Source organism: Peromyscus eremicus, chromosome 12 (genome assembly GCF_949786415.1).
Source record: "Peromyscus eremicus chromosome 12, PerEre_H2_v1, whole genome shotgun sequence".
Taxonomy (NCBI): domain Eukaryota; kingdom Metazoa; phylum Chordata; class Mammalia; order Rodentia; family Cricetidae; genus Peromyscus; species Peromyscus eremicus.
In genome coordinates this window covers 7,576,113-7,599,466 of record NC_081428.1, presented here as the reverse complement: position 1 = coordinate 7,599,466, position 23,354 = coordinate 7,576,113, and the positions used below count along the sequence as shown (strand labels likewise).

At 42.4% G+C, this 23,354-nt stretch overlaps 1 protein-coding gene across 1 annotated transcript in view; it reads right to left on the bottom strand.

Moving 5' to 3' along the window:
- The window catches only part of Paxbp1 (PAX3 and PAX7 binding protein 1), a 30,080-nt gene extending 15,296 nt beyond the window's left edge, over positions 1-14,784 (bottom strand). Inside the window, exons 1-8 of the mRNA XM_059277219.1 lie at positions 14,341-14,784; positions 12,664-12,792; positions 7,331-7,507; positions 6,311-6,532; positions 5,740-5,843; positions 4,685-4,902; positions 3,969-4,158; positions 879-1,002 (exon numbers count right to left, since the gene is read on the bottom strand). Coding sequence (XP_059133202.1) covers positions 879-1,002; positions 3,969-4,158; positions 4,685-4,902; positions 5,740-5,843; positions 6,311-6,532; positions 7,331-7,507; positions 12,664-12,792; positions 14,341-14,692 — 1,516 coding nt within the window. The 5' untranslated portion in view covers positions 14,693-14,784. The remainder of the gene's footprint in view (positions 1-878; positions 1,003-3,968; positions 4,159-4,684; positions 4,903-5,739; positions 5,844-6,310; positions 6,533-7,330; positions 7,508-12,663; positions 12,793-14,340) is intronic.
- Positions 14,785-23,354: the final 8,570 nt, after the last annotated feature.

Sequence of the window (23,354 nt, the reverse complement as noted above, 5' to 3'; positions counted from 1 at the left end):
GGACCTAGGAAGAATCTCCAGGTATGGAACCGGAAGATCTGCATTTTAAATGAGCATGTCAAGTAACTGTGACATATAGGGACTGCTAGCACAGGTACAAAGAAACCATGAGGAGCCCACACTAAGGAAATTCCCATCAGACCACCCAAGAATATGGAGTGCAATGAGGGAAATGGAATTAAAACGTTTTCTAAGGCATCTGGCTAAGGAATCTGAACTACAGGAATTTAAAAAGGTTTCCAATTAAATAAGGTTTTTTTTTTCATAATTCATGTCATACATAATTCAATTTCTACAATTTCCACAAAATTTCAAGAATTGTAGACATTAGCTGACTAAAAAAGGAAATACACAATATGTATATATAGCAAACTAGAAAAAATGCACATTTAAAAAGAAATACAAAAGTATTTGCTTTACCCAGAGGGTCAGCACCAAACTCCTCTACTCCTGAAGCTACCATGTGTCACACAACACAGCCTCCTCCCCCTCCTCCCCAGAACTCCCAGGTCCCTAAACTCAGCATCGCTACTGTGATCAAAACCAGCATCTGTATCAGTGTCGTGAACAGAATGAAACTAGAGGTGGGGTGGGCTATCAATCAGGCAGAGACAGGGGTTTTAAGATAACACTGATCATGTATTTACAACGCTCTAAAGGTGAAAGAGTAGACTGACAGAATATTAGTACAGTTTCAGCTCCTTGGTTAGGTCATACGGATTCTTAAACATAATCCAAGTCCATGTGTTACAACTTTTGATCTACCTAATTGGTGGACAAGGAAGCTTTTTAAAAGAGAAAGGTCTAATTTTCAATTAGTCTGCACTAAGTAAACAAGGTTGTTTAATGAAAAATAAAAACCTTCAAGATGGACTGACTTGAATGGCTTGAAAACTCCGAAGATTCATCTTTAATATCATCTTGTCGTCTTTGGACAAGGCGGGAAGCTCGCTGTTTGTACAGCTGATGTATTGCTGATTCAAGTTCATTAATCAGTGGCACCTGTAAAAATACAACACACTCCGTAACACCACACTCCTCAGCTGCTTACTTATCTGAGGGTCCACGCTATTTCCGGCTTTCTGAAAAAGTACTCTATGGACAAACAAGCACGGGAGTCCCAGCACGAGCAGAGCAGCAGTCACTTCTAAGTGAGGAAGCCCCCTTCTTACAACCCAGGCACTGGTCATCCCGGCCAAGTTAACTTAAGAAGTGCACTGTTTCTGTGCTGCTCCAACAAGTCAGGAATGGTAAGCTTCTGGTGCTTTCTCTTCAGAGAAAAGGTGTGTTTACAAGTCTTCTAAGTTTACATTTTTAGTTTTCCAGCAACATGATCTACATAGCAATTCTCTAGGTTTCTTTTTATGTTCTTATTTTTAAAGATGAAGTCTCTCTGTGTAGCTCAGCTGGTCTAGAACTCACTATGAGCCCCAGCTCCTCCTGTCTCATCCTCCTGAATGCTGCAATTACAGGCACCCACCACATCTGGTAAACTTTCTGGCTTCAACAACTGCTGTGCTCTGCCAAAATCTGCTACAATGGCCCTATCTACGGCAGACAGCAGGCCTGTTTCAGCATCAACTGCAAGCTGATTTTCACCACTTACTCATTTATACCAAGTGCCCTGTAATGTCACACCAGTCTGCAGCTTTATTATACATTTGACAATCAAACTAAAAGGGTAAATAAAATTCCTATTACTAACCAATCTGAAATCAAACTCTGAAATGTCTCTCCTCCTAGCAAATATTTGTTTTCTTTATTTTGTAATAAAATCTGGACATAAATTATCAGCTTTCAAGTCAACAAAAATTTCCAGCTAATACACCTAGCTAACTTACTTAGTACAAAATGAATACATCTAAATAAAATAATTTTTTTTTTAAAAAAAGTCTTTTTATAGATACTTTATAAAACAACCAAATGCTACGAAACTTTCACAAAACACTAAGGACCACTACACATACACAGGAAACCAGAAATTCTAGTTTCCTGGTTGTTAGTACAACTGTTAACCACTAGAGTTTGGGGACACTGGCACCAAGTGTTACTGCATCTTCCCGAACTGAACAGATTGTAAATGGAAAATAAAAAAGGCAGGTGGAATACAAAGATGTCTGTAATAAAGCAGTTGTGTATTCTTGCACGATTCCATTGTGAAAGTGGCAAATGTTCACAGAAAGGTCAAACTGCGGAGACATTCATATCTAATTGTCCCTATTTTTAAATTTTTATCATCAAATATTATAAGGATGACAACTCAGGACATTTTCGTTCAGAAGCACATACAACTGGATGCATGTATATGAGATGTCAAAATGAAGGAAAGAACGCATCTCTGAAACACAGCACTATCTGCTCCTTTTACTAAAAATGTATTCACTATATAAGGCTTCAGACCTGCTACAAAAATATCTAAGTGACTCTATGGCCATATAGCACTACCTGACATAGACTTCTCCAAGAACATCGTAATCAGGAGAGGAAACACACTAATAAATCAGCAACAGATACTATGTCCCACTAATTCTTAATCCAGGGATGATGTAATCTAACTTTACACATGTTAGCATTATGTTTGCAATTTTGAGTGCTGAAGTTTGTAAATTCTCTAAAGCAAAAGCCAAGACACTTGAAGCAGGTCTCAGAGAGCACTCCCACACACACAGCATTGTTTCAGGCAAAGGTCCTTACTCTAGCTGGCTCTGCCATGGACATCCCATTTCCAGTCTTGTTCCAACCCCTGCTCAGCAGACAGCTGAGCTCATGCTTCCTTCCTGGCCCCAAGCAACTGACCGGCCCAAGGAATATCACAACTGCAGGTGCTCCTCCACAAACTCAGCAACCCATGCTAAGTGCTAGAGAGGACTTGATGAATGCTACCATTCCAGATCTGACCACACGTAACTGAAACATTCAGATTCAGAGAGACAAGTCTGTCTTTTTAAAGCCCTTGTTTTTACTGTAGTGAAGTAAACATTTACAAAAAACCATCCAACTATATTTTACACTTAGAGATTCTAGAGAAAGCCTAGTTAGTGATAAAGAAAAATGTGCCTTCCTATCTGAGATTCTGAGACAGAATATTTAAGGACCATGATTTTAATATTTTCAAAGATAAGGTTAAGTACATGAGTGCTGACAAGCCAGCCGTCTATTTTTCCCTTGAATTTATTGTTGCGTGTGTGCATGCATGATGCATGTGGTGCTTCTGCCACTCTCCATGTGTGGAGGTGAGAGGACAGCTCGAGGAGTCGATTCTCTCCTTCCATCTTCACAGGGGGCTTCAACAGTAAGCACCTTTACCTGCTGAGCCATCTTGCCGCTCTTCCTCCCCCCTTTACATTTCTAAATTATTACTGTACATGTCTGTGCATGACACGGGTGGAGTACATTTATCTTAAAAACAAACGAACAGGAACTTACTTGAGAAGTTAGCATATGCATTATTTAAATGTATTCAAAATTGTCATGCTAAAGCAATGAATCCAGAAGAAATGAGAAATGTTCAATGAATAAAAACTTATGATAATGAATGGCTTCTGGAATGAATGAAGCATTGGTTTAGTTAGATGGAAACCACTAACAGAAACAGCACCAAAATATCCAGTATAAGAAACTAGCAAAAACCTGTCACGCACTGTACTACTAATAATCGTTATAAATGTTTACAAGTACTGAGAAATAGAATACAAGTCAACTATAAAAACAAGAAGCTGTCAGGTGACCCCTTTTCTTCTCTCCACTCACCGCAGGCCAATGAGCTGACCTGACACCAGGCAGAGGTGCTCTCTTTAGTTTGTACACGGCTCTGTGCTGCCCTCAACTAACGGACTAAAGAGAACGAAGCATGACTGCAGCAGTCTAAGGTGAGTGAGTGGATTATTTTCTGAGAATTAAAAGATGCTCTATGAAAAGCCTCCCTATTTTTGCCTTATTCAAAGAGATTAGTAATTTTGCATTCTTACCTTTTCACTGAAACACTCAAGCAAGTCTTGGACATACCCTCGCATTTCTTGCAAAAATTTATACCGTTCACCAATGCCCCCAGAAGACCCTTCTAGTCTCTCAATAGCCCGGGTGGAGTCCACACGGCTTTGCAGGTGTTTCTCATGCTGCTGTCGGTTGGCTTTGTGCAATTCTTTCATCGAATCCAACCTTCAGAACACAAAAGGATAAATATAACACATTTACATCTAGAATTCAATGCTGTCAGGACTCTTGCAATATTATAATGCATTTAAGTTCCACTATTAGAACATAAAAATACTTGGAATGCATCTTTCTGTCTGTACTGCTTTTCTTATAAAAAAAAAAAAAAAGTAAAAACTCCATTTAAAAAGGCAGTTTACAGACTTCAAACAGTTATTTGGAGGGCTAACCAAAATATCCTGCTTTGCGTCTCCCCCCATCTCTTGACTCCACTCTCAGAGTCCAAGAGGAACAAACTCAGCATTGTCTTCGACCAGCTCATGGAGCTCGGCCTTTTAACAACTTGGAGGCTTCCACAGTAGTAATCCAAGAAGGGAGCAGAGCAAAGCACGAAGTCATCTTCTGTTTAGCGTCTGAAGGTGAGCCAGGGAGTCTTCTTTGCTGGCATTCTGCATCTGCTACCCCAGACTACAAGTTGCCTGAGGGACCAGAAAGCAAGCGGACAGGTCTTTAAGAAGTTGATCTGCCCTACCTGTCTTTAAGCTGTTTCTTTACCAAATCAATAGTAACGGGAGCCATCTCATTACTGGGAGTTTTGAAAGGGACTGTATTATCTGTTTTTTGAGACTTGGCATCTGATGATCCATAGGCTGTGTAACTATAAGGTATGCCATAGGAGGCACCATAAGGCATTGTCTGGTAAGTGTTCTGGTAGTACATATTCACTTCAGTGGGCTGACTTGCTTGAACCTGAAAAGAAACGGATGTATGAGAAAACTAATAGCTAAACTTAAAATATATATATAAAATGCCTCTAGAGGTATGAACAAAAGCAAAAAATTATACCCAGTTTCCAAATAGGAATTAAAATAAGTAAATACAGAATTCTTCAAAATCAAATGAACATTGAGTTGCATAAATTCTTAGATCTTAATAAAAATCATTATTTTTTTTCTAATGATTTTCAGAAAAAGATTCTCAGCGTTTAGAGATGGAATGATCCAGGTAATATTTTATCAGGATAAATGACTTGCCTCTGGTCAGAAAATAAACAGGCAATGAGAAGTTCTAAGACTCTTGCAACTAGTCCAAGGCTTTCCCTATGCTCTGCTCTCAACACTACCAGTAAAATACACTCACATTATGCAACTTTCTCCATGCTGCTACAAAACACTTTACTGAACTACTTTGGAAGATACTTTTGATCAATCTCATTAGTTTGTATACCTGGGAAACTATCTTTGAAATTAAAACAGCAGCAACAGCAACAAAACCGCCAACATTTGGTTCAAGGCAGTATTCCCAAACTTCAGCATTCACCAGAACCAGCTGGAGAACTCACTGAGTGCCGGGCCCAACCCCACCTTCTGACTCTAGACCGTGCTTTTGTCATGGGCTTCCCGAAGCCGCTGCTGAAGGACTTGTAGAAGAACTTAAAGCAGTTCTTCTACGAGCATTAGGAATACATAAGCACGTGCCAACGTTTTGACTATGATGAGGAAGGAGTGGTGAAGACTCAATGTGACTGTTTGCCGCAAACCCCTTCCATGGACTTCTCTTGTCCTTCTCCAAGTCTAGTCTTCTTACCTGAGGGATATTAATTCCTTTTCTAATCTGCTCCTGCTCCCACCGGCTGAGTTCTTCGTCTTGCTCTCCAGTTACTAACGCATCATCGTCACTCCCCTCGATACCTGCAACATGACAAAAGGAATCAATATCCAACAGCAGGAAGGAAAAGACTCTACCACAAGAACGGAGCACAGTACTAATCTTGCTGACAAGTCCATTTTCATCTCCTTGACACTCATGATCTTGCCTGTTTTAATGACAGCAGCCTTCTTTAAAGCTAAAGCAGAATTTAATGTTATGCTTACAATCTTTGGTTTCTTAATTTCTTTTAAGCTTGACATCAACTCTACAAAGGGAGCACAAAACCAACGGCTTAAGAATACTTAAGAGAATTACATAGATTTATGCAAAAGCACTTAAGACAATACTGGTTACCCAAGAAATGCTGAAAACCTATCAGCCATGGAACATACTTGTGCTCGAGCAAGAACAGTCCTCTAAGGCAAAGCAGTTAAAATGTCAATGTTACCGTTTCAAATCACACTGAAAAGCAACACCCTGTGCTTGCTGTCAGGTTTCATCACGTTACCTATTTCTTCGGCGATCTTCTGTCTTTGCGACTTTTCTTTCACAGAAAAAACTATACGGCGTTTCTCATCATCATCTTCATCATCACTGGCATCATTCTCATCCTCTCTGACAAGGCGGCCTTTACCAGGCTCATTATCGTGAGGTGTGAAATCTCCCAGTTCCCGGGCCATTTGGCGCTTTTTCCTTGCAGCATGTATAAAAGCTGCATCTGGAATTTCTCCTGGAAACAAATGTTAAGAATGATAAAACATGGAAGTACTTGGGTATGAAGCTTATTTTCTTAAAAACAGGAAGAGTAAAATAATCCAAGGTAAGTCTTGTCAGCTCCATAGTTACCACTGGCTCTGGTGTCTCTTCCTAACTCTACATGCAATCCCACTGATGAACTGGTGACTAGACTGAGTTTCAATTTCCCCAGCCCAGCAGAGGCATCTTTAATTGTTTACAAACGTCAAGTGGTATTTCTTCATAATTTAAATTTGGCTACTTAAAGCACTGATTTAAAACTGACTAGCTAGTGTATGGACTTGCAAATTATTTCCTATAGGATAGTACACTAAAAATAACAGCAATTAGTTGTGGTTTTTTGAAGCAGTTGTGTAAAGAGTTAAAAGTCTTTATCTGATAGAGGGCAGGGAAGAAACCCCTCAGGACCACTGGCATTTACTTAGCCCATCTGTCTCACTTGAGGAGAGGCCCTGGTTTGGTTCCTGTCACCCACAGCAGGTGGCTCGCAACCACCTGACCTCCAGCCCCAAGGGAACCCACACCCTCTTCTGGCCTCCTCAGTACCTGTACTCACACCAACAGACCCATAAACAGATACACACATACACACATAGTTTTTAAAGTATTTCTTAATTAATACTAAACTTGAGAAAACTTCTGTTTTATTTTCTACATTTGCAGACATGAAAGAGCCTACCTTAAAAAGATGTCCAAATCAGAAACACACTTACTTAACCCTTCTACTACTGCAGCTACCTGGAGGGCTCATCTAAGAGCTACGTAAACATACCTGGACGAAGAACATTCAAAGACGACAGAGCATTTGAGAAGGTGCCACCAGCCTTGGGCTTTTCCTCCTCCTTCTCACTCTCCATGTCCATTTCATCTTCACCATGCTCACTGATGATAACTCCATCTTCTGGATTTGCGTCCTTAACATGGCATGCTTTGTCCAGAGGCTGGTCATCTGAATTTTTGAAAAGAACAATCGAAATTTATTTAAAATAGAAACTCAGATAAACTAGCAAGGCACTTTTTATTAAACCATGAGCTCAATCCATGAAAACTTACATTATTTCTAGTACTTAACTCAAGCATGAATATGAAATAGCACAGTAGACATGTGCATAAAGGTAAAACAATTTAGAGGAAACAGGGAAACAATGATGTTTTAATTAATTTTGTGAGGAATTCATCAAAATTTATAACTATCTTTCTCTAAAACTTCACTGGTAATGGTAGTATTTAATCATTTGATTTTATTATCCCTAACTATGTAATTACATACAGGTGTGGGTGTGGGTGTGTGTGTGTGTGGGTGTGTGTGTGTGTGTGTGTGGACGTGGGTGTGTACACACGAGTGCAGGTACCCTCAGAGGCCAGAGGCACTGAATCCTCTGGAGTTGAAGTCACAGGCTGTCTTGAGTCACCCCATGTAGGTGCTGGAAACTGAACTCAGTCCTCAGCAAGAGCAGTAAGTGCTGCTTAACTGCCGAGCCGTCTCTCCAGTGCCTGTTCACACTTACTTCATTTTCCACTTCATATCAGTTCCTCACTAAACACGATACCCACTCAAGATAGCTTTCTGTTGAGAACAAAGTATTTGATGGTTGAGCGACGGTATAAATGGGACTCTTCATCTGGAAGAGACCCTAACAATTACATTTACACTGTACAAGCCTGACCCAACTATGAAAACTCAACGTTAGAGTATGTACCATGAGGCAGAGAAAACCTGGTAGTTCTGAGAACCCAGAACTGAGACAGAGACAAATTAGAAATCCATGACACTAAGAACAATGACATGTAAAGCAGGGAGGAAGCTCTGGAATGTAGACAGAGCTCTCGAGTTATCAACTCCAGTCTAAGCTGAAGGCTGGTTTAAGACTACATTCCCAGTATGTTCTCATCTTTGTGATAAACTGTCTTGGTTTATAATACTTAAAACTAACAGACTCTGCTATCACTTGTTCCAGGCAAAGATCAAGAAAACCCAAGTGTTTTTACCTTGAACCACTGACCTTGATAATGCTCATTCTGGAGCAACGAGCACAAATTAAGGAGTAGAGCAGTACTTTATTTATCTAAAAGGAAAGATGCTCTCTGCAACCTTGCCAAGAAAACTCCCATGATCCTTTTTCAGACTTGGAATGGTGTTCTTCAACGTGTTGCCTTACCTGGTTAGTCACCAACTTCCCTTTCAAGTGCACCCCGAAGCCCAAGACTTTAAAATCAGTTCATCAATCACATGGTTAGATCAAGTATCTCTTTCTTTTTATTTAAAAATTTATTTTGATATTTATTTTTATGTGTGTAGGCACATGGTCTCACGGTGTACATATAGAGGTCAAAGGACAGCCTGCAGGAATCAATTCTCTCCTCTACTTGTGGGTTTCTAGGGACTGAACTAAGGCTGGCCATACTGGCAACACGCACCTTTACCCGCTGAGCCACCTTGAGCTCTGGTCTACCTCGCTCCTTCTCCTCTAAGTACAATGGCTTCTCAGACACTCAAATAATGAATGATTCTATAGAAATCTTAATGTTCTCGTATCACTTTTGCGATTATTGCTGTGGTAAAATACACATAACTTGACTATATCACAGGAAGATGGCTCAGCAGATAAAACTGTCTTGTGAGCCTGATGACCTGAGCTTCATCCTCACTCCCCATATGGTAGGAGGAGAGAACTGACTCCTGCAAGTTATCCTCTGACCTCCACATGCACCTTGTGGCATGCATGCACACACACATTCCAAATAATTTTAATCTATAAGATTTTTAAGTGTGTAGTTCGCATTGAATACATTTATGATACTGTGTAACCATCACTACTACTCATTCCCATTACTCTCCACATACTGTTAAACTGAAAATATACACTTATGAGTCAGTAAGAGCTCACGTCCATCCCCACCTCTGCTTCTGTCCGGTCCCTGGAAGCCTACGTTCTAACTCTCATCTTTGGCTGTTTCGTCTTCTAGAGCTGGAATCACACCGCAGCTGCTGACAATGAGCTGCTTTGGCACGCTATCCCCAGGTTCCTTCAATTACAGTCTGTGTCAGACGTTCCTTCCCAGGTTCAGAATCCCACTGCATGTACACACACACCAGTCTGCGGATGGACATGCTGTCCATGTGCTAGCTGTTGTGAGTGCTATGAAGATGAGCACACAACTCACCCTTCCGAAAAACCCCTCCTCAAGAACTAGGTTCTGCTTCTTTTCAGTGTGTTACAAGTGACATTCCTGAGTCTTCTAGTTTACTCATACACAGTTCTCTTCCTCTATCCAGGTCCTGGCAGTAACTATTCCAGCTATTAATTTTGATGATTCTAAGTATCAAGTATTATCAAATCAAATCATACTGTATTTGTTGTTTAACTTCCTCACTAACAGTTTTTTTATATTTCTTTATATTATCAACATTTGCTATTTTCTAAGGAGGTTTTCCCTTCATTTTTTAAAAACAGGCATCTTAATGAGTATACAGGGGTAAACAACCCCTAGTTGGTTCTCAGGTAAAAGTTACTATATTTATAGTATGCATACTGTGTGTGTGTGTGTGTGTGTGTGTGTGTGTGTGTGTGTGTACACACACAATGAACTAGTTTAGTACATTTATAGATGTATTTTCTTCTTCCAGTACTACACCTCAAACTTACGAATACATTAATGTCTATGAAGGGCAAATTCAGGTGGGGAGAAAAATAAATAGCAAATAAAGCTTAACAAGTGCAATTTGTTAATACAGACATCATTTCCAAACCACACAGGCAAAGTTGTACATTCCACGACTCCGCTAAGTTCACACGTACTAGACTATGACTGCAGATCACCAGGGCAAACCATGGGGACAACTTAACACCTTGGTTAGTGGCTGTGTTATTCTTTTAGCAATTCTCTCCATAGCAATGCTAAATTACCATTGTTTAGGACTCCTCCTATGAAGCTGAAGGTGCAGCTTAGTTATTATTTGAGTGCATGAAGCCCTAGGTCTGAGACCCAGGACTGTATGACCTGGGCATGGTGGCCCACAGCTGGAAGGAGGTAGAAACAGGATGACGATCATTCAAGGTTACCCTTCCTATCTTGGTTTGAGGCCAACCTGGCCTGGATAAGAGCCTGTCTGAACAAGACTCCTTTAAGGCCTTCAGTTTAAGTTAGGAATACCACAAAACCAGGGTTTTCAAGTCCATGTTTTTGTTTGAAGTTAAGTCATCTTTACCTACCTAAGTACTTATAGGTACAAAGAGTTCTAGATGACGTGTTAACAAAAGCTTCCAGGACTGTCATTTCAGTAACAGCAATGACAGTATGTGACACATACCAACAGAGGTTCTACCTCCAGAAAGAACACTAAGTTCCCGATGAGTATCAGAACCCAGGGAGAGTAGAAGACCGGAAGATCACAAAAGATGGCCTTAAGAACTTCCTATTTACTTCGATTCTGAACTAACAGTATGTGGTAAACACACCACCAGGCCTTTCTTAATTTCCACTTCGTGACCTGAGCACTAACTATTTCACCATACATGATGGATACTCAACGACTCTGGGAGAAATGGAACAGTTTCCAAGATGAAAAAATAGTAAGTTCTCCTAAAAATGCTCTTCCCCAACCTGCCTTCCCTACACCAGAACATAATACACAACAGTTCTCATTTACCCTGGCACAAAGCTTTAATTTGGGTGCTTCTTCAATAGCAAAAGCATACGGGAAGTTTAACAATTTTCCCTAGGAATGTTTCTCAAATAGGCCAGTTTCCACATCTCCCACACCCACAGCAAGCACTTTTCTTGTTTATTTTTTTATTTTATTTTATTTTATTTTTTTTGGTTTTGGTTTTCCAAGACAGGGTTTCTCTGTGTAGCCCTGGCTGTCCTGAACTCACTCTGTAGACCGGGCTAGCCTGGACCTCATGAGATCCACCTGCCTCTGTCTGAGTGCTGGGATTAAGGATGTGTGCAATGACCACCACCCAGCAATAGCAACCACTTTTAACCCATCCACAATTTCCAGGGCCAGGAAAAGTATCAACCTTACTCAACTCACTAAGGACCAACATCAGCCGCTGAGCTGAAACTGCTGAAGGCGTCCATCTCTCCTGAACTATGCCTGGTATCCTGGCCAGCCACGAAATGCCGCAGCTCTCCACCTCTCACTGTACTTCAGCCATCCTTTACAACCTCTCAACAACTTGTCTTTCCCATTCAAACACTAACTATTTCCTTTACAAAGGCCTAGTCCAATGTGCTTGCTTTCACTCCCTGGTGATATTCGGATACTTTCTTCTATTTTGGGAATTCTAATCATCAACTATCCAGCCTCATGTCCTACTTTTCTATGAAGTTGTCCTCCTTCCAGAAAAAAAAAAGTAGTTATCCTTTGGCCTACTCATTGGACATTTTGCTAACACTTCCGTTGGACATTTACATAATAATGTCTCTGCCAACTACATTGTAAATTTGAGATACAATAGCATTCTTATTCATGCCATACCTATAGCCGAGAATCTAAGAAACACTCCCTTTAATTCTACAGAGTAAAGATTTCTCTGAAACATTTGCATAAGAGTAACTTAGATTATAATGACTACACACATTATGATATAACTACTTGAAACATTTTAAGCTTTGGGCCCGGCTTACTGGGAGAATGTTTGCCTCCAGCGAGAGAGAAAGAGAAGGGGGGGATTTAAATTTGAGTGTCAAGAAGACAATGTACCTGGTCTCATGTCAGATAGGGATGCTGAGTGCTGATATTATCACATTAACCTATGGTATTCCTAAAAGTCCTGTAAGAGTTAAATCTACACTGGAAATACTACCAAAGTCATCAAAAGTTTGTCTCTGTAAAATAGCAGTACAGGAACTTTCAATAGAGTAAGTCTGTCTCTAGGGCTGAAACAGGAAATCTTTCTCCCTTCTCCATACAATAGCCTCTACACTAGCAAGAATTCAACAGTCTACTTTAAAAAAAAGTGTGAAAACAATTACAGAACAGCACTGCAACATAATGTGGACACTGGTCAGCAGAATGACTTCATGATATAGACTGCAAAGCACTGTGGGAAAGAGCTCTTATTTGCCCGCCATTTGAAAGGATTGTTTAGTACTTACTGTCAGCTGCTGTGTTGAGTTCTGTCTTGATTTTTGATTTTTCAAGATCTTCTTTATATTCTTTCTTAAGCAATTTAACTATCTTTTTGCTGTAACTTGATTTCTTTACTTTAAAAACTTCTTCATTTTCTTAAAAAAAAAGAAATGAAACGAAGTCTGTAGCAAATAAACTCAGAAAATGTTTTCCCTTCCCCGTTTTCATGTTGCTTGAATTCTCACACATATATTTTCACATGCAAAAAAAAAATCACTAAAAAATTCAAAGTTTATTTCAATCTGTCATTGCCTCAAAAACTGATATTGCCAGTCTTGGTGGTGCACGCCTTTGATCCCAGCACTGGAGAGGCAGAGGCAGTGGATCTCTGAATTCGAGGCCAGCCTGGTCTACAAAGTGAGTTCCTGGACAGCCAGAACTACATAGAGAGGCCCTGTCTCAAAAAATCAAAAGCAAAAGACTGCTATCAATCCCAGAAAGTAAATAAAAATCTGAAAAATTTAATAGGTGGCCCAAGGAACTTCACAAAAATCTTAATTTTTGCTTATTTCATCTATCACAAGAAGAAAAAAAAATATTCAGAATGCTTCCTTAAAATATTAAATCAAGCCGGTGGTGGTGGTGGTGCACTTGGGAGGCAGAGCCAGGCGGATCTCTGTGAGTTCGAGGCCAGCCTGGGCTACCAAGTGAGTTCCAGGAAAGGCGCAAAGCTACACAGAGAAACCCTGTCTCGAGAAAAAAAAAAAAAAAAATTAAATCAAGAAAGCTGAAACAACATACCCCAAATTTCAAGGTTCTCCCAAGCCTGAGTAACTCTCGTCACAACGAGTTATTTCAAGAATATGCGTAAGGTAAATCATTTTGCAAAACTGAGTTTGAGTGATTTATTCCTCATCTTTGATTTGAAAATCCAAGTCGAGAACAAAAACTTCACCAACCCCTCCCCCGCCTCCATGTATCATCAAAGTCAAAACCTGACCTGCACCTCCGGTTCAAACAGAACAGCAGGGAGGCCAAAGATAAACCACACATCTTTCTAAAAACACGGAACCGTTTTAGAACCATGACTCCAGACTCTGGAGACTCATCTCATTCTTCACAATGTGATACTGAGGTGCAGTTAAAATTATTTAACGCTTAGAAATCTAAACCCCCTGCGGCCCGATCTCTCTTCTGCTTCAAGAGCCAACGTTAGAGCGGACATCAGCTCCGCCCCTTTACTTCTACAGAGACCGAGAGAAACGACAAGGGACTGATCGGCTCAAGGTCACTCGGAACCGGGGCTGTAGCCCCACATTTGTTCCCGGCCCCGCTTGGTCCCCCTCTTCAACAACCGGGCCTTCTCGGTCAAGGATGCCTAAACCGAGAAGGCCACGGGCTGCAGGTCCCGCGGCCTGCAGGGCACTGGGAGCAGGCAGTCAACCGAGGAGGGACTCGTGGTGTCCGGGACTCGCGAGGCAGGAAAGAGGCGGGCCAGGGAGCAGCGGGCCTCCGCTTCCACCCGGACGGTGACCAGAGCTGACAGCCCGGAGGGGGCACCGCACAGGCCGGCCTAGACGCGGCCGGTGGCAGCGCGGGAAGGCATCCCCGGGCAGAGAGCAGAAGGCCGGAGGCGGAGAGAGGGGCGCGGCCGTCGGGCGAGCCCGGGCTCGGGGGCCCGCGTGGGCCGGCCGGGGGCTTACCTTCCTCCTCGTCCTGGAAGCTCAGCAGGCTGGCCCTGGGCACCTCTTTGTTCTCGCGAGGCCTCTTGCGCGGCTTCAGCCCGTTGCCGGGCTCCGCGACGCCGGGGATGCCGCCTCCGGCCTCGGCGCCGAGGCCTGGGGCGTGAGCGGAGGGCGGCGGTGGCGGCGGCGGTCCCGGGCCCAGCAGCGACTCCCCCGCGGGGGCCCGGTCGCCACCGCCAGGGCCCGGCTCTTCGCCTGAGGCCGGCGGCGGCAGCAACGGCGGCGGCTCCTGCTCCTCCTCGCGCTCCCGCTCCTCCTCCTCCGAGTCGTTCCGCTTGCGCACGTTCACCCGCCGGGCCTTTCGGAACATCCCCGCCGCCGGCACCGCGCCTTCACACCCGCTCGCAGACGGAGAGGCCGGGAGAGCGCGGAGACCGCCACGGCGCACGCGCACTCGCCAGCGCTCTAGCCGGGTCGCCGCGGCGCTCGCCTGCTACCACGCACCGTCGAGTGCGCATGCGCCTCCCTCGCGCTCCGCGCACTGGGGCGGGGTCTCTTTGCACTGCCCCCTCGCGGCCCGGCGGACTGTGGGGGGCGGGGCACGGAACCCTCCGACTGCCGTGTTGTTCCAAAGGTCACAAAGAGGATCATCGAGATGAGAGGGAAGAGTGTAGTCGGTCGTCGGCCGGCATGTTGCTGCAATGCGTCTACCGCGCTTACGCGAAGCCTTGGCGTGTCGACACCTCCCACGCGGCGCAAGCAGGGTAAACAGAGGCGGGAGGCCCGGTGGCGGGGCGAAGCGGGGAGGAGCCAGTTAGCCTGGGGTTTGGCAGGGAAAGTGCGTTCCCATGGTTACTGTTCCTGCTCATAAGGAGAGGTGATGCTAGTAGTCATCAGTAACTCTGTTTATTCATGCTGCTGGTTTCTACAGCTTTGTCGCAACGTAACACTTTCAAAGACATAGGCTGTCTTCCTTGACAAAATACCCTCTGGGCGAGCCCCACATAACAAAAAACAAAACAAAACATAAAAAAAGAGCTCAAGAGACCTGGAATGTTGGCAGCACTGGCCTTGAATCTGGGAGGTTAAAGAGAGGGAGAGAGCCGGGCGGTGGTGGCGCACGCCTTTAATCCCAGCACTCGGGAGGCAGAGGCAGGCGGATCTCTGTGAGTTCGAGGCCAGCCCGGTCTCCAACTCCAGGAAAGGCGCAAAGCTACACAGAGAAACCCTGTCTCAAATAAATAAATAAATAATAAATAAATAAACAAAAATTAAAAATAAAAATAAATAAAGAGGGAGAGAGACCCTGTCTCCAAGAGAGAGGGAAAGAGGGACGGGAGGAGGGAGGGAGGGAGGGGGAGAGAGGCAGGCAGTGGTGGTGCACACCTTTAGCTCCAGCACTTGGGAGGCAGAGGCAGGTGGATCTCTGAGTTCGAGGCCAGCCTGGTCTACAGAGCAAGGTCCAGGGCAGCCAGGGCTACACAGAGAAACCCTGTCTTGAAAAAAACAAAAACAAAAAAGCCTCACAGATGATGCCCCTTCCTGCCTGCTACCACAGTCATTCCCAAGCAAGCAAAGTTGATTTAAAAAAAAAAAAAAAAAAAGTTTGCTAGCAATAGTAAAACTATTTTTTTCCCCAAAGTGTTTGTTTCAGAAACAAATGTGTGATAGTTTGAATGTAATCAGCCCCCATAATCTCACAGGGAGTGGCACTATTAGGAGGTGTGGCTTTGTTGGAGTGGGTATGGTCTTGTGGGAGGAAGTGTGTCACTATGGGGGCGGGCTTTGAGGTTTCCTCAAGATACCACCCAGTGTCTCAGTAGACTTCCTGTTGCCTGCAAAATGTAGTCTTGGATATTTCTCCAGCACCATGTCTGCCTGCATGCTCCCAGGCTCCCCACCATGATGATAATGGACTGAACCTCTGAAACTGTAAGCCAGCCATCACGATGAAATGTTTTCCTTTATAAGAGTTGCCTTGGTCATGGTGTCTGTCTCTGCACAGCAATAAAAATGCTAACTAAGACAAAATGGAAGGAAAATTTGACTTTTTCAGACTATATCACAGAGGAAAAATATGAACCTTGGAAGCCTTGAGGCCTGAAGTTGAGCTAACACACTTTAACTTTTCCTCACCAAGTTTGACTCTTACCTTACCCTTACAGAATCACAAACATCCTGTTAGGTGTGTTTGTGATTCATTTATATATTTCAGAACCCTTAAAACAGGGCTAGAGAGGTGGCTCTGTAGTTTAGAGTCAGAGAACCCAGGTTAGAGTCCCAGTATCTAACCCACAGGGCAGTGCACAACTATTTAACTCCAGTTCCAGGAAATCTGATGCCCTCTTCTGGTCTCTGCATGCATGCAGTACCAGCTGTACATCCCATCCTACGTGCAGGCTAAAAGCACTTTGGTTACATACCATCTGTATAAAAAGTGAGAGTGATTTAAAAAATGCATGTGAGGGGCCGAAGAGATGACTTGGCAGTTAAGAGCTCTTTGCTGCTCTTGCAGAAATCCTGGGTTTGGTTCCCAGCACCCAACATAGCAGCTTACATCTATAAATAACTCCAGTTCTAGGGGATTCTAAACCTTTTCTGGCCTCCTTGAGTGCCAGGCACACACATAGTTCACATAAAGCATGAAGGCAAATACACATAAATGATAAAAATCATTTTAAAAAATATGCTTATTTAGAAGTAATCCCAGCACTGGGAAGTAGAGGGAGAAAAATCAGAAGTTCATGGTCATCTATTCTCCAGTTGAAGGCCAGTCTAAGATACATGAAAACAAGTCATTTGTTTGTTTGTTTGTTTGTTTGAGACAGCGTTTCTCTGTATGGCCATGTCTTTCCTGGAACTTCCTCTGTAGACCAAACTGGCCTTATGGGGCTTTGGGCTTGTGGGGTATTTTAAAGGAGATCCACGGCCTCTCTAAAAAACATCACCTCACTGTCCCCATTAAAAGAGATGCGGAGCGAGGCTTTCTCTGCACTTCTCCTTTCAGCCTGAAGATCGAGTCCCCACAAGCAGACACAGCTGTCTAAGCTCCTCCCTGGGAATCCCATCAACCAGGGAACCCTAACAACAGAGGAGAGGTTGAAGGGAGGCCACGTCAGATGGGTCCCTGTCCCATCCAGATGGGCTACTCCGATGTGACTTTTACCACCTTAAGAGACTTACCTGCAGAGCAAGATTGACCATTATTCACCATAATGTTGCTCCTTCTCCCCCGCCAAAAAATTTCATCACCACCCATCTCCCCAAAAACCTTAACTTCTATTCCTTTCTGTAGTCAAATGTGTTCTAAACGCTTCATCTCCTTCTTTGAGTCTCACATTTTATGAGACGTGTGTATGTGCATGATAGCTTCCTTCCCATTAATCTGTCAATTTATTTTACACAATTATTGAAATTCTGAGAGTAAAAATCTCCCTTATTCTATAATAATCAACACTACCCTGAAGAGCTTTGAAAAACTGTCACATCTATAAGATTATCCTAGATTAGAATTGCTAGGGCCCCAGGTAGCATTTTTTATTTTTGCTAATTCTAGCTTGCCCTGTGTAGAACTTGTGTGGTTTGTACTTGTACCAGCAAACATGACTGTATCTTTTTGCCTACACCATGCCCTCCAGTTTTCAATGAGTTTTAAATTTATCATTGAATTAGAAGGTCCCACTACCAGTAATTTCTATTTCCTATAATTGGTTTTTTCCTCCAGTTCTCTTTGGCTAGACTTGAGATTGCCCTCCTAGGACCCAGATGTGCAGTTACAACCCTTTTCCTCAGTGATCAGGAAAAGTATCATGTGACCTCTACTCTACTCCTATTACTCCAGGTTCTTATGTTCTGGCTATTCAGCATTGGTAAAGTTCTGGTGATAGCATCTTTAGTGAAACCGAACCCCCATTTTCAATAACAAAAGATTCGAATTGTGCCTGGTCAGCCTCCAGACACCTGCACCCTGAGATAGATTTGCATACAATAGAGACAGCAAAGGAAGGTCTATACACAGAATATGGGTGAGGATACTAGCCTACCGTGTGCAAGGCCCTGCTTGGTTCCCCAGAACTTCAAGAAAAAAAGACAGAATATGTTGGACTGTAGCTTGAGTTTTCCTGCCTGGCCCACAGTCAGGGCAAATCTCTCTCACCTGCCAGTCCCACAGCCGCTCAAGCCCGACCAAGTAAACACAGAGACTTATATTGGTTACAAACTGTATGGCCGTGGCAGGCTTCTTGCTAACTGTTCTTACAGCTTAAATTAATCCATTTCTATAAATCTATACCTTGCCACGTGGCTCGTGGCTTACCGGCATCTTCTCATGCTGTTTGTCATCATGGCGGCTAGCAGTGTCTCTCTGACTCAGCCTTCCATTTCCCAGCTTTATTCTCCTCCTTGCCCCGCCTATACTTCCTGCCTAGCCAACGGCCAATCAGTGTTTTATTGATTAATTAGCAACACATTTGCCATACATCCCACAGCATTGGACTGTCATCCTGACTGATACACCATGGAAACTCAGGAACCAGGAGAACCAGCTCATGTAGGAAGTCAGGCACAGAGCACAGGAGACAGCAGGTCCCTACTCTCAGGGCTCCCTGGAGTTGGGTGGACTGTCTGTGGGTGCCCTAAAACCCTTATAGTAAGTTCCTTTGTTGTTGTTGTTGTTAACATCTTATTTTATTGTGTGAATTTACTTAGAATGTATCAAATTTTAAAAAGCAGAAGCAGAAGCAGGTGGATCTCTGTGAGTTCCAGGCCAGTCTGGTCTATATAGCAAATTCTAACCCAACCAGGACTAAATAGTGAGACCCTGTCCCAAACAACAAACACACCAACCGTAGAACCAAAAGATTCTAATGAAATAAGTGAATCTTTGCAGTTTTATAATTTTTAATCTCTTCAATTATGAAAATCTTTTAAAAGTGTGCTAGCTTATAATATTTCAGATATACTTTTTATTCAAAAATTGCTTTGAGATATGCAGTTGTTGCAAGCAACTTGTGGGTAGAGACGAGTGCCTCCATCCATAGCACATGACTGGCCCTAACAAAGACTTTTTAAAACATCCTAGGTTTAGTGCACAGCTCAAAGGTAGAGTGTGTGATTGGCAAGTATGAGGTCCTAAATCACTTCCTAACACCATTCCCCCTCAATTCTAAATTGTTTGTTTGAAACTCTACTAAAATTTAGTCACTGATTCTAATTCAGTGAAATAATAATTTTTTTCATCAAGCCATTAATAGTGACTCAATCTAGATTTTAAAGATCTAGAGAGGGTTGTTTTTGTCATTAAAAAAAAAATTAACACAGGTAGCAATGACCATCAAGTATCTTTATTGTTAGAAAGTGTTTAAGGATTTCCAGAATGAAGACAGGACATTATCTTGCATGACAATCAACGGTAACTCCAGAGTACCTGTCTCCTGAAGTACTTTTCCTAGAACATGTCGTACAAAATGAGCATTGACGGCACTCTGTCCAGGTCAGTGTCTCACATCTCAGAAGCAGAGTAACTCAGAACCAGAGTTCTTTTAGATTCAGGTTTACTTTTAGAATTATTTAGATTTAGACTACATTCAGTAGCATCTAAATGTACTGAATACAATCTAATCCATAATGCATACTTTAAATGCATGTCTGACCAGTACAAAAGCAAAGTTATCAATGCATCCTTTCTTAAAAGAACCTGCCTATGGCCTATGTTATATTACTGTCATCTACATGTTATTTCCCCACTGCGGGAGAATTTTAAAGTGCATAAATTTTTTAAGACAACAGGTTTATAAATATCCCCTATGGGTATAAAACAGAATTAGTATTTCTTTTTGTGTATGTATATTTTGAGTTTTACCAGAAGCCAGCAAAGCTGTGTAATAAATATTCAGGAAGAGTATATAGCGTGATTATAGGGAGAAGAGTGAGATAGAGCTTTGAATTTATTAAAACTGAAGTGGACTTCCAAGTAAGCTTTTCTAACTGAAACATTGCCTTCACTTTAAAAATGGGGAAGATGAAGTCAACACAGCTTATCATCTTAGCTACACTCTAACTGCATTTCTCAGTGCTGCTCGCGAACATTCTTTCATTTATTCTTAGCCCCACCGATACTCCAGTGAGACCTCCTCACAGTCTTGATTGCCTAAACCAGTTTTAATAATCCTCCTCACTACCCCTCCACTTCAGCCACCTGCCTGATGGCTGCAGCTTGGCCCCTAACCCAAGTCCCTGGGAGTTACTGAGTCCTCTCCAACAGCTGGCTGCTCCACCCTGCCTGAGCAATCCACTTACTCTACCTCCAGTGAACTCCGCACTGTCTTCCGTCTACCCTCTTCTTGCCTGCTCTCTTTCTCATCAGTTCTGGATTTCATGGAGAAAGTCATAGTCACACCCTGTAACAGCAAAATTCATGGGTGTAGCTAGAGTTTTCCTGCCTGGCCCACCTCAGGACAAATCTCTCTCACCTGCCAGTCCCACAGCCGCTCAGACCCGACCAAGTAAACACAGAGACTTATATTGGTTACAAACTGTATGGTCGTGGCAGGTTTCTTGCTAACTGTTCTTACAGCTTAAATTAATCCATTTCCACTAATCTATACCTTGCCACATGGCTCGTGGCTTACCGGCATCTTCACATGCTGTTTCTCATCGTGGCGGCTGGCAGTGTCTCTCTGACTCAGCCTTCCACTTCCCAGCTTTATTCTCCTCCTTGTCCCGCCTACACTTCCTGCCTAGCCAATGGCCAATCAGTGTTTTATTTATTGACTAATTAGCAACACATTTGCCATACAGAACGTCCCACAGCACATGGGTTTATAATTTTCTTAACTATATTGCACTTGTAGTCATGCTCTTGAAGTTATGTGTGAGTATTGCGTCTACAGGGGCATGCACTGTGCGTGCGTGCGTGCGTGCGTGCGTGTGTGTGCATGCGTGTGTGTGCATGCGTGCGTGTGCGCATGTGTGTTGTGCTCGGGATTTAAATCAGGCATACTTGTATGGGCGAGCTCTCTCCTGCTGAGTTGTATCTCAGCACACTGAGGCTTTTCTCAATTCTCTTAATAGCTTGAAACTAATAATAGTCAGCATTTGCATAACTGAAACCGGAAAGAACTGCATACAGTCTTATTTTTTGTTTTGTTGGATATGATAGAAAAATACAGATTAAATTTATAATGTGTCATATCTATAACCTTTACATTGCAAATAGTATTCCAAATTAAGGAAATTCCTGTAGTTTTTGAAAATACTATTTGATTCTGTAAAAAGTATTTACATCATTGGCTAACAAGTGATATTCATATGTATTTTTGTATCTTAATGTTACATTTATCTCTAACATAAATGAAAATATCAAATGGGGTCTATATGAGACCCTTATTTTCTCACCAATTCCAACCATTAAATACAAGAATTTGGCAAAAATCAAACAAAACATTCTTTGAGAATTGTACACAGAGCTTAAGATAAAGGATAATATCTATTATTATTATTCATAAGTTGTGTGCTTCACAACCGTACACCAGCACAATGTTTACCACCCCCTGAGTATATGAGGAAGATATCTGTCTTCCTGATCTTCAAAATGATGGCTAACCCAGAACCAGCTGGCTGCAGATGACAAACTGCTGGTCCCGACCCACGTGGCCCGCAATAGTTCTCATAAAAATCACATAACCCACATGTGAAAGGCTCTCAGCTAGCAGCAGCTCCCAGATGGAAGGCCTTTATGGGCACATGTAATTTCTAACTTCACTTTTTCATACATTGTTAATAGGTTTCCATCCAAATTCAGTTTGTAATGTATTCAGTAGCGATGTTAAAGACATAAAATTTATCATTTTACTTGCATCTTTATTGCCTTCTCTTTTTTTTCTTTACCAACTCTTGGTCTTTTCCTCATTTTAATGTCGCCTCTGAACTATATCAGTAATGAGGCCATGGCATTTTCTATTAAAATCCGTAGTTTAGACTTTGTTTGGCCTAATTTAAATGCTGACCTTGTGGACCCTTATTAATTAGTCTGAATGGCCAAATCCCTTGTCAATTATGCAAATGTAGAAATTTCAGGTTGAGTTACTTTATGTTAAGGTTAAGACAGAAAAAAATATGATAAACGTGACTAACTTGTGATCTTACAATAAAATTATTTCTTACTATTATGGTATCATGAATTCAGAAATGTTCCACTTAGTTTTATTCTAAGTTCAGACATTTGTATCACTACTGGCATGGGTTTTAAATGGTTTGTTTTAGTCCTTATCTGTGTGTGTGTGTGTGTGTGTGTGTGTGTGTGTGTGTGTGTGTGTGCCACATATGTACAAGTTCCTGTTGGCTCCTCTGGAGCTGGAGCTACAGATGGCTGTGAGTAAACCAGTGCAGATGCTGGAGACTGGACTCATGGCCTCTGGAAGAGCAGCACATGCTCTTGAGCTTTGAACCATGGGTATTTAAAAATATTGCACATTAATGGTAAATTGGGTCTCTATAAGGGAAACTTTCCTTTGTGTAGTGGTGAACCAATTTAGTTAATTTTAGTTGCTCTGGTTCCTTTTATCAAAATGTATAATGAATTTGTGTTAACTATCTCATATGGAGTATCTTAACTTTCTCATCTTAAACTTCCAGATGGACTCAGGACCAAAATTTCATTTTAAAATTAAGTCTTTATAATTTGAGCATCGAGTTAGAAGTGATTGTTAGATCCCCAAGCTATCCATAATGTGGCTTAACAGTTCTGACAGTAACCAAAGTTCTGATTTCTGGAGCAAGAGGGAGAAGGATGGGAGGGCAAATGATAAGAGACAGGAGTCAGGGTATAGAGGTAACAAAGATGCTCGAACCAAAGTAGAGGACATGAAAGGGGGGACCAGAGAGCCTTGTCCAGGCTGTGCTCTGTGAAAGGGGGGAACCAGAGAGCCTTGTCCAGGCTGTGCTCTGTGAAAGGGGGTGACCAGAGAGCCTTGTCCAGCCTGTGCTCTATGAAAGGGAAGGACCAGAGAGCCTTGTCCAGGCTGTGCTCTGTG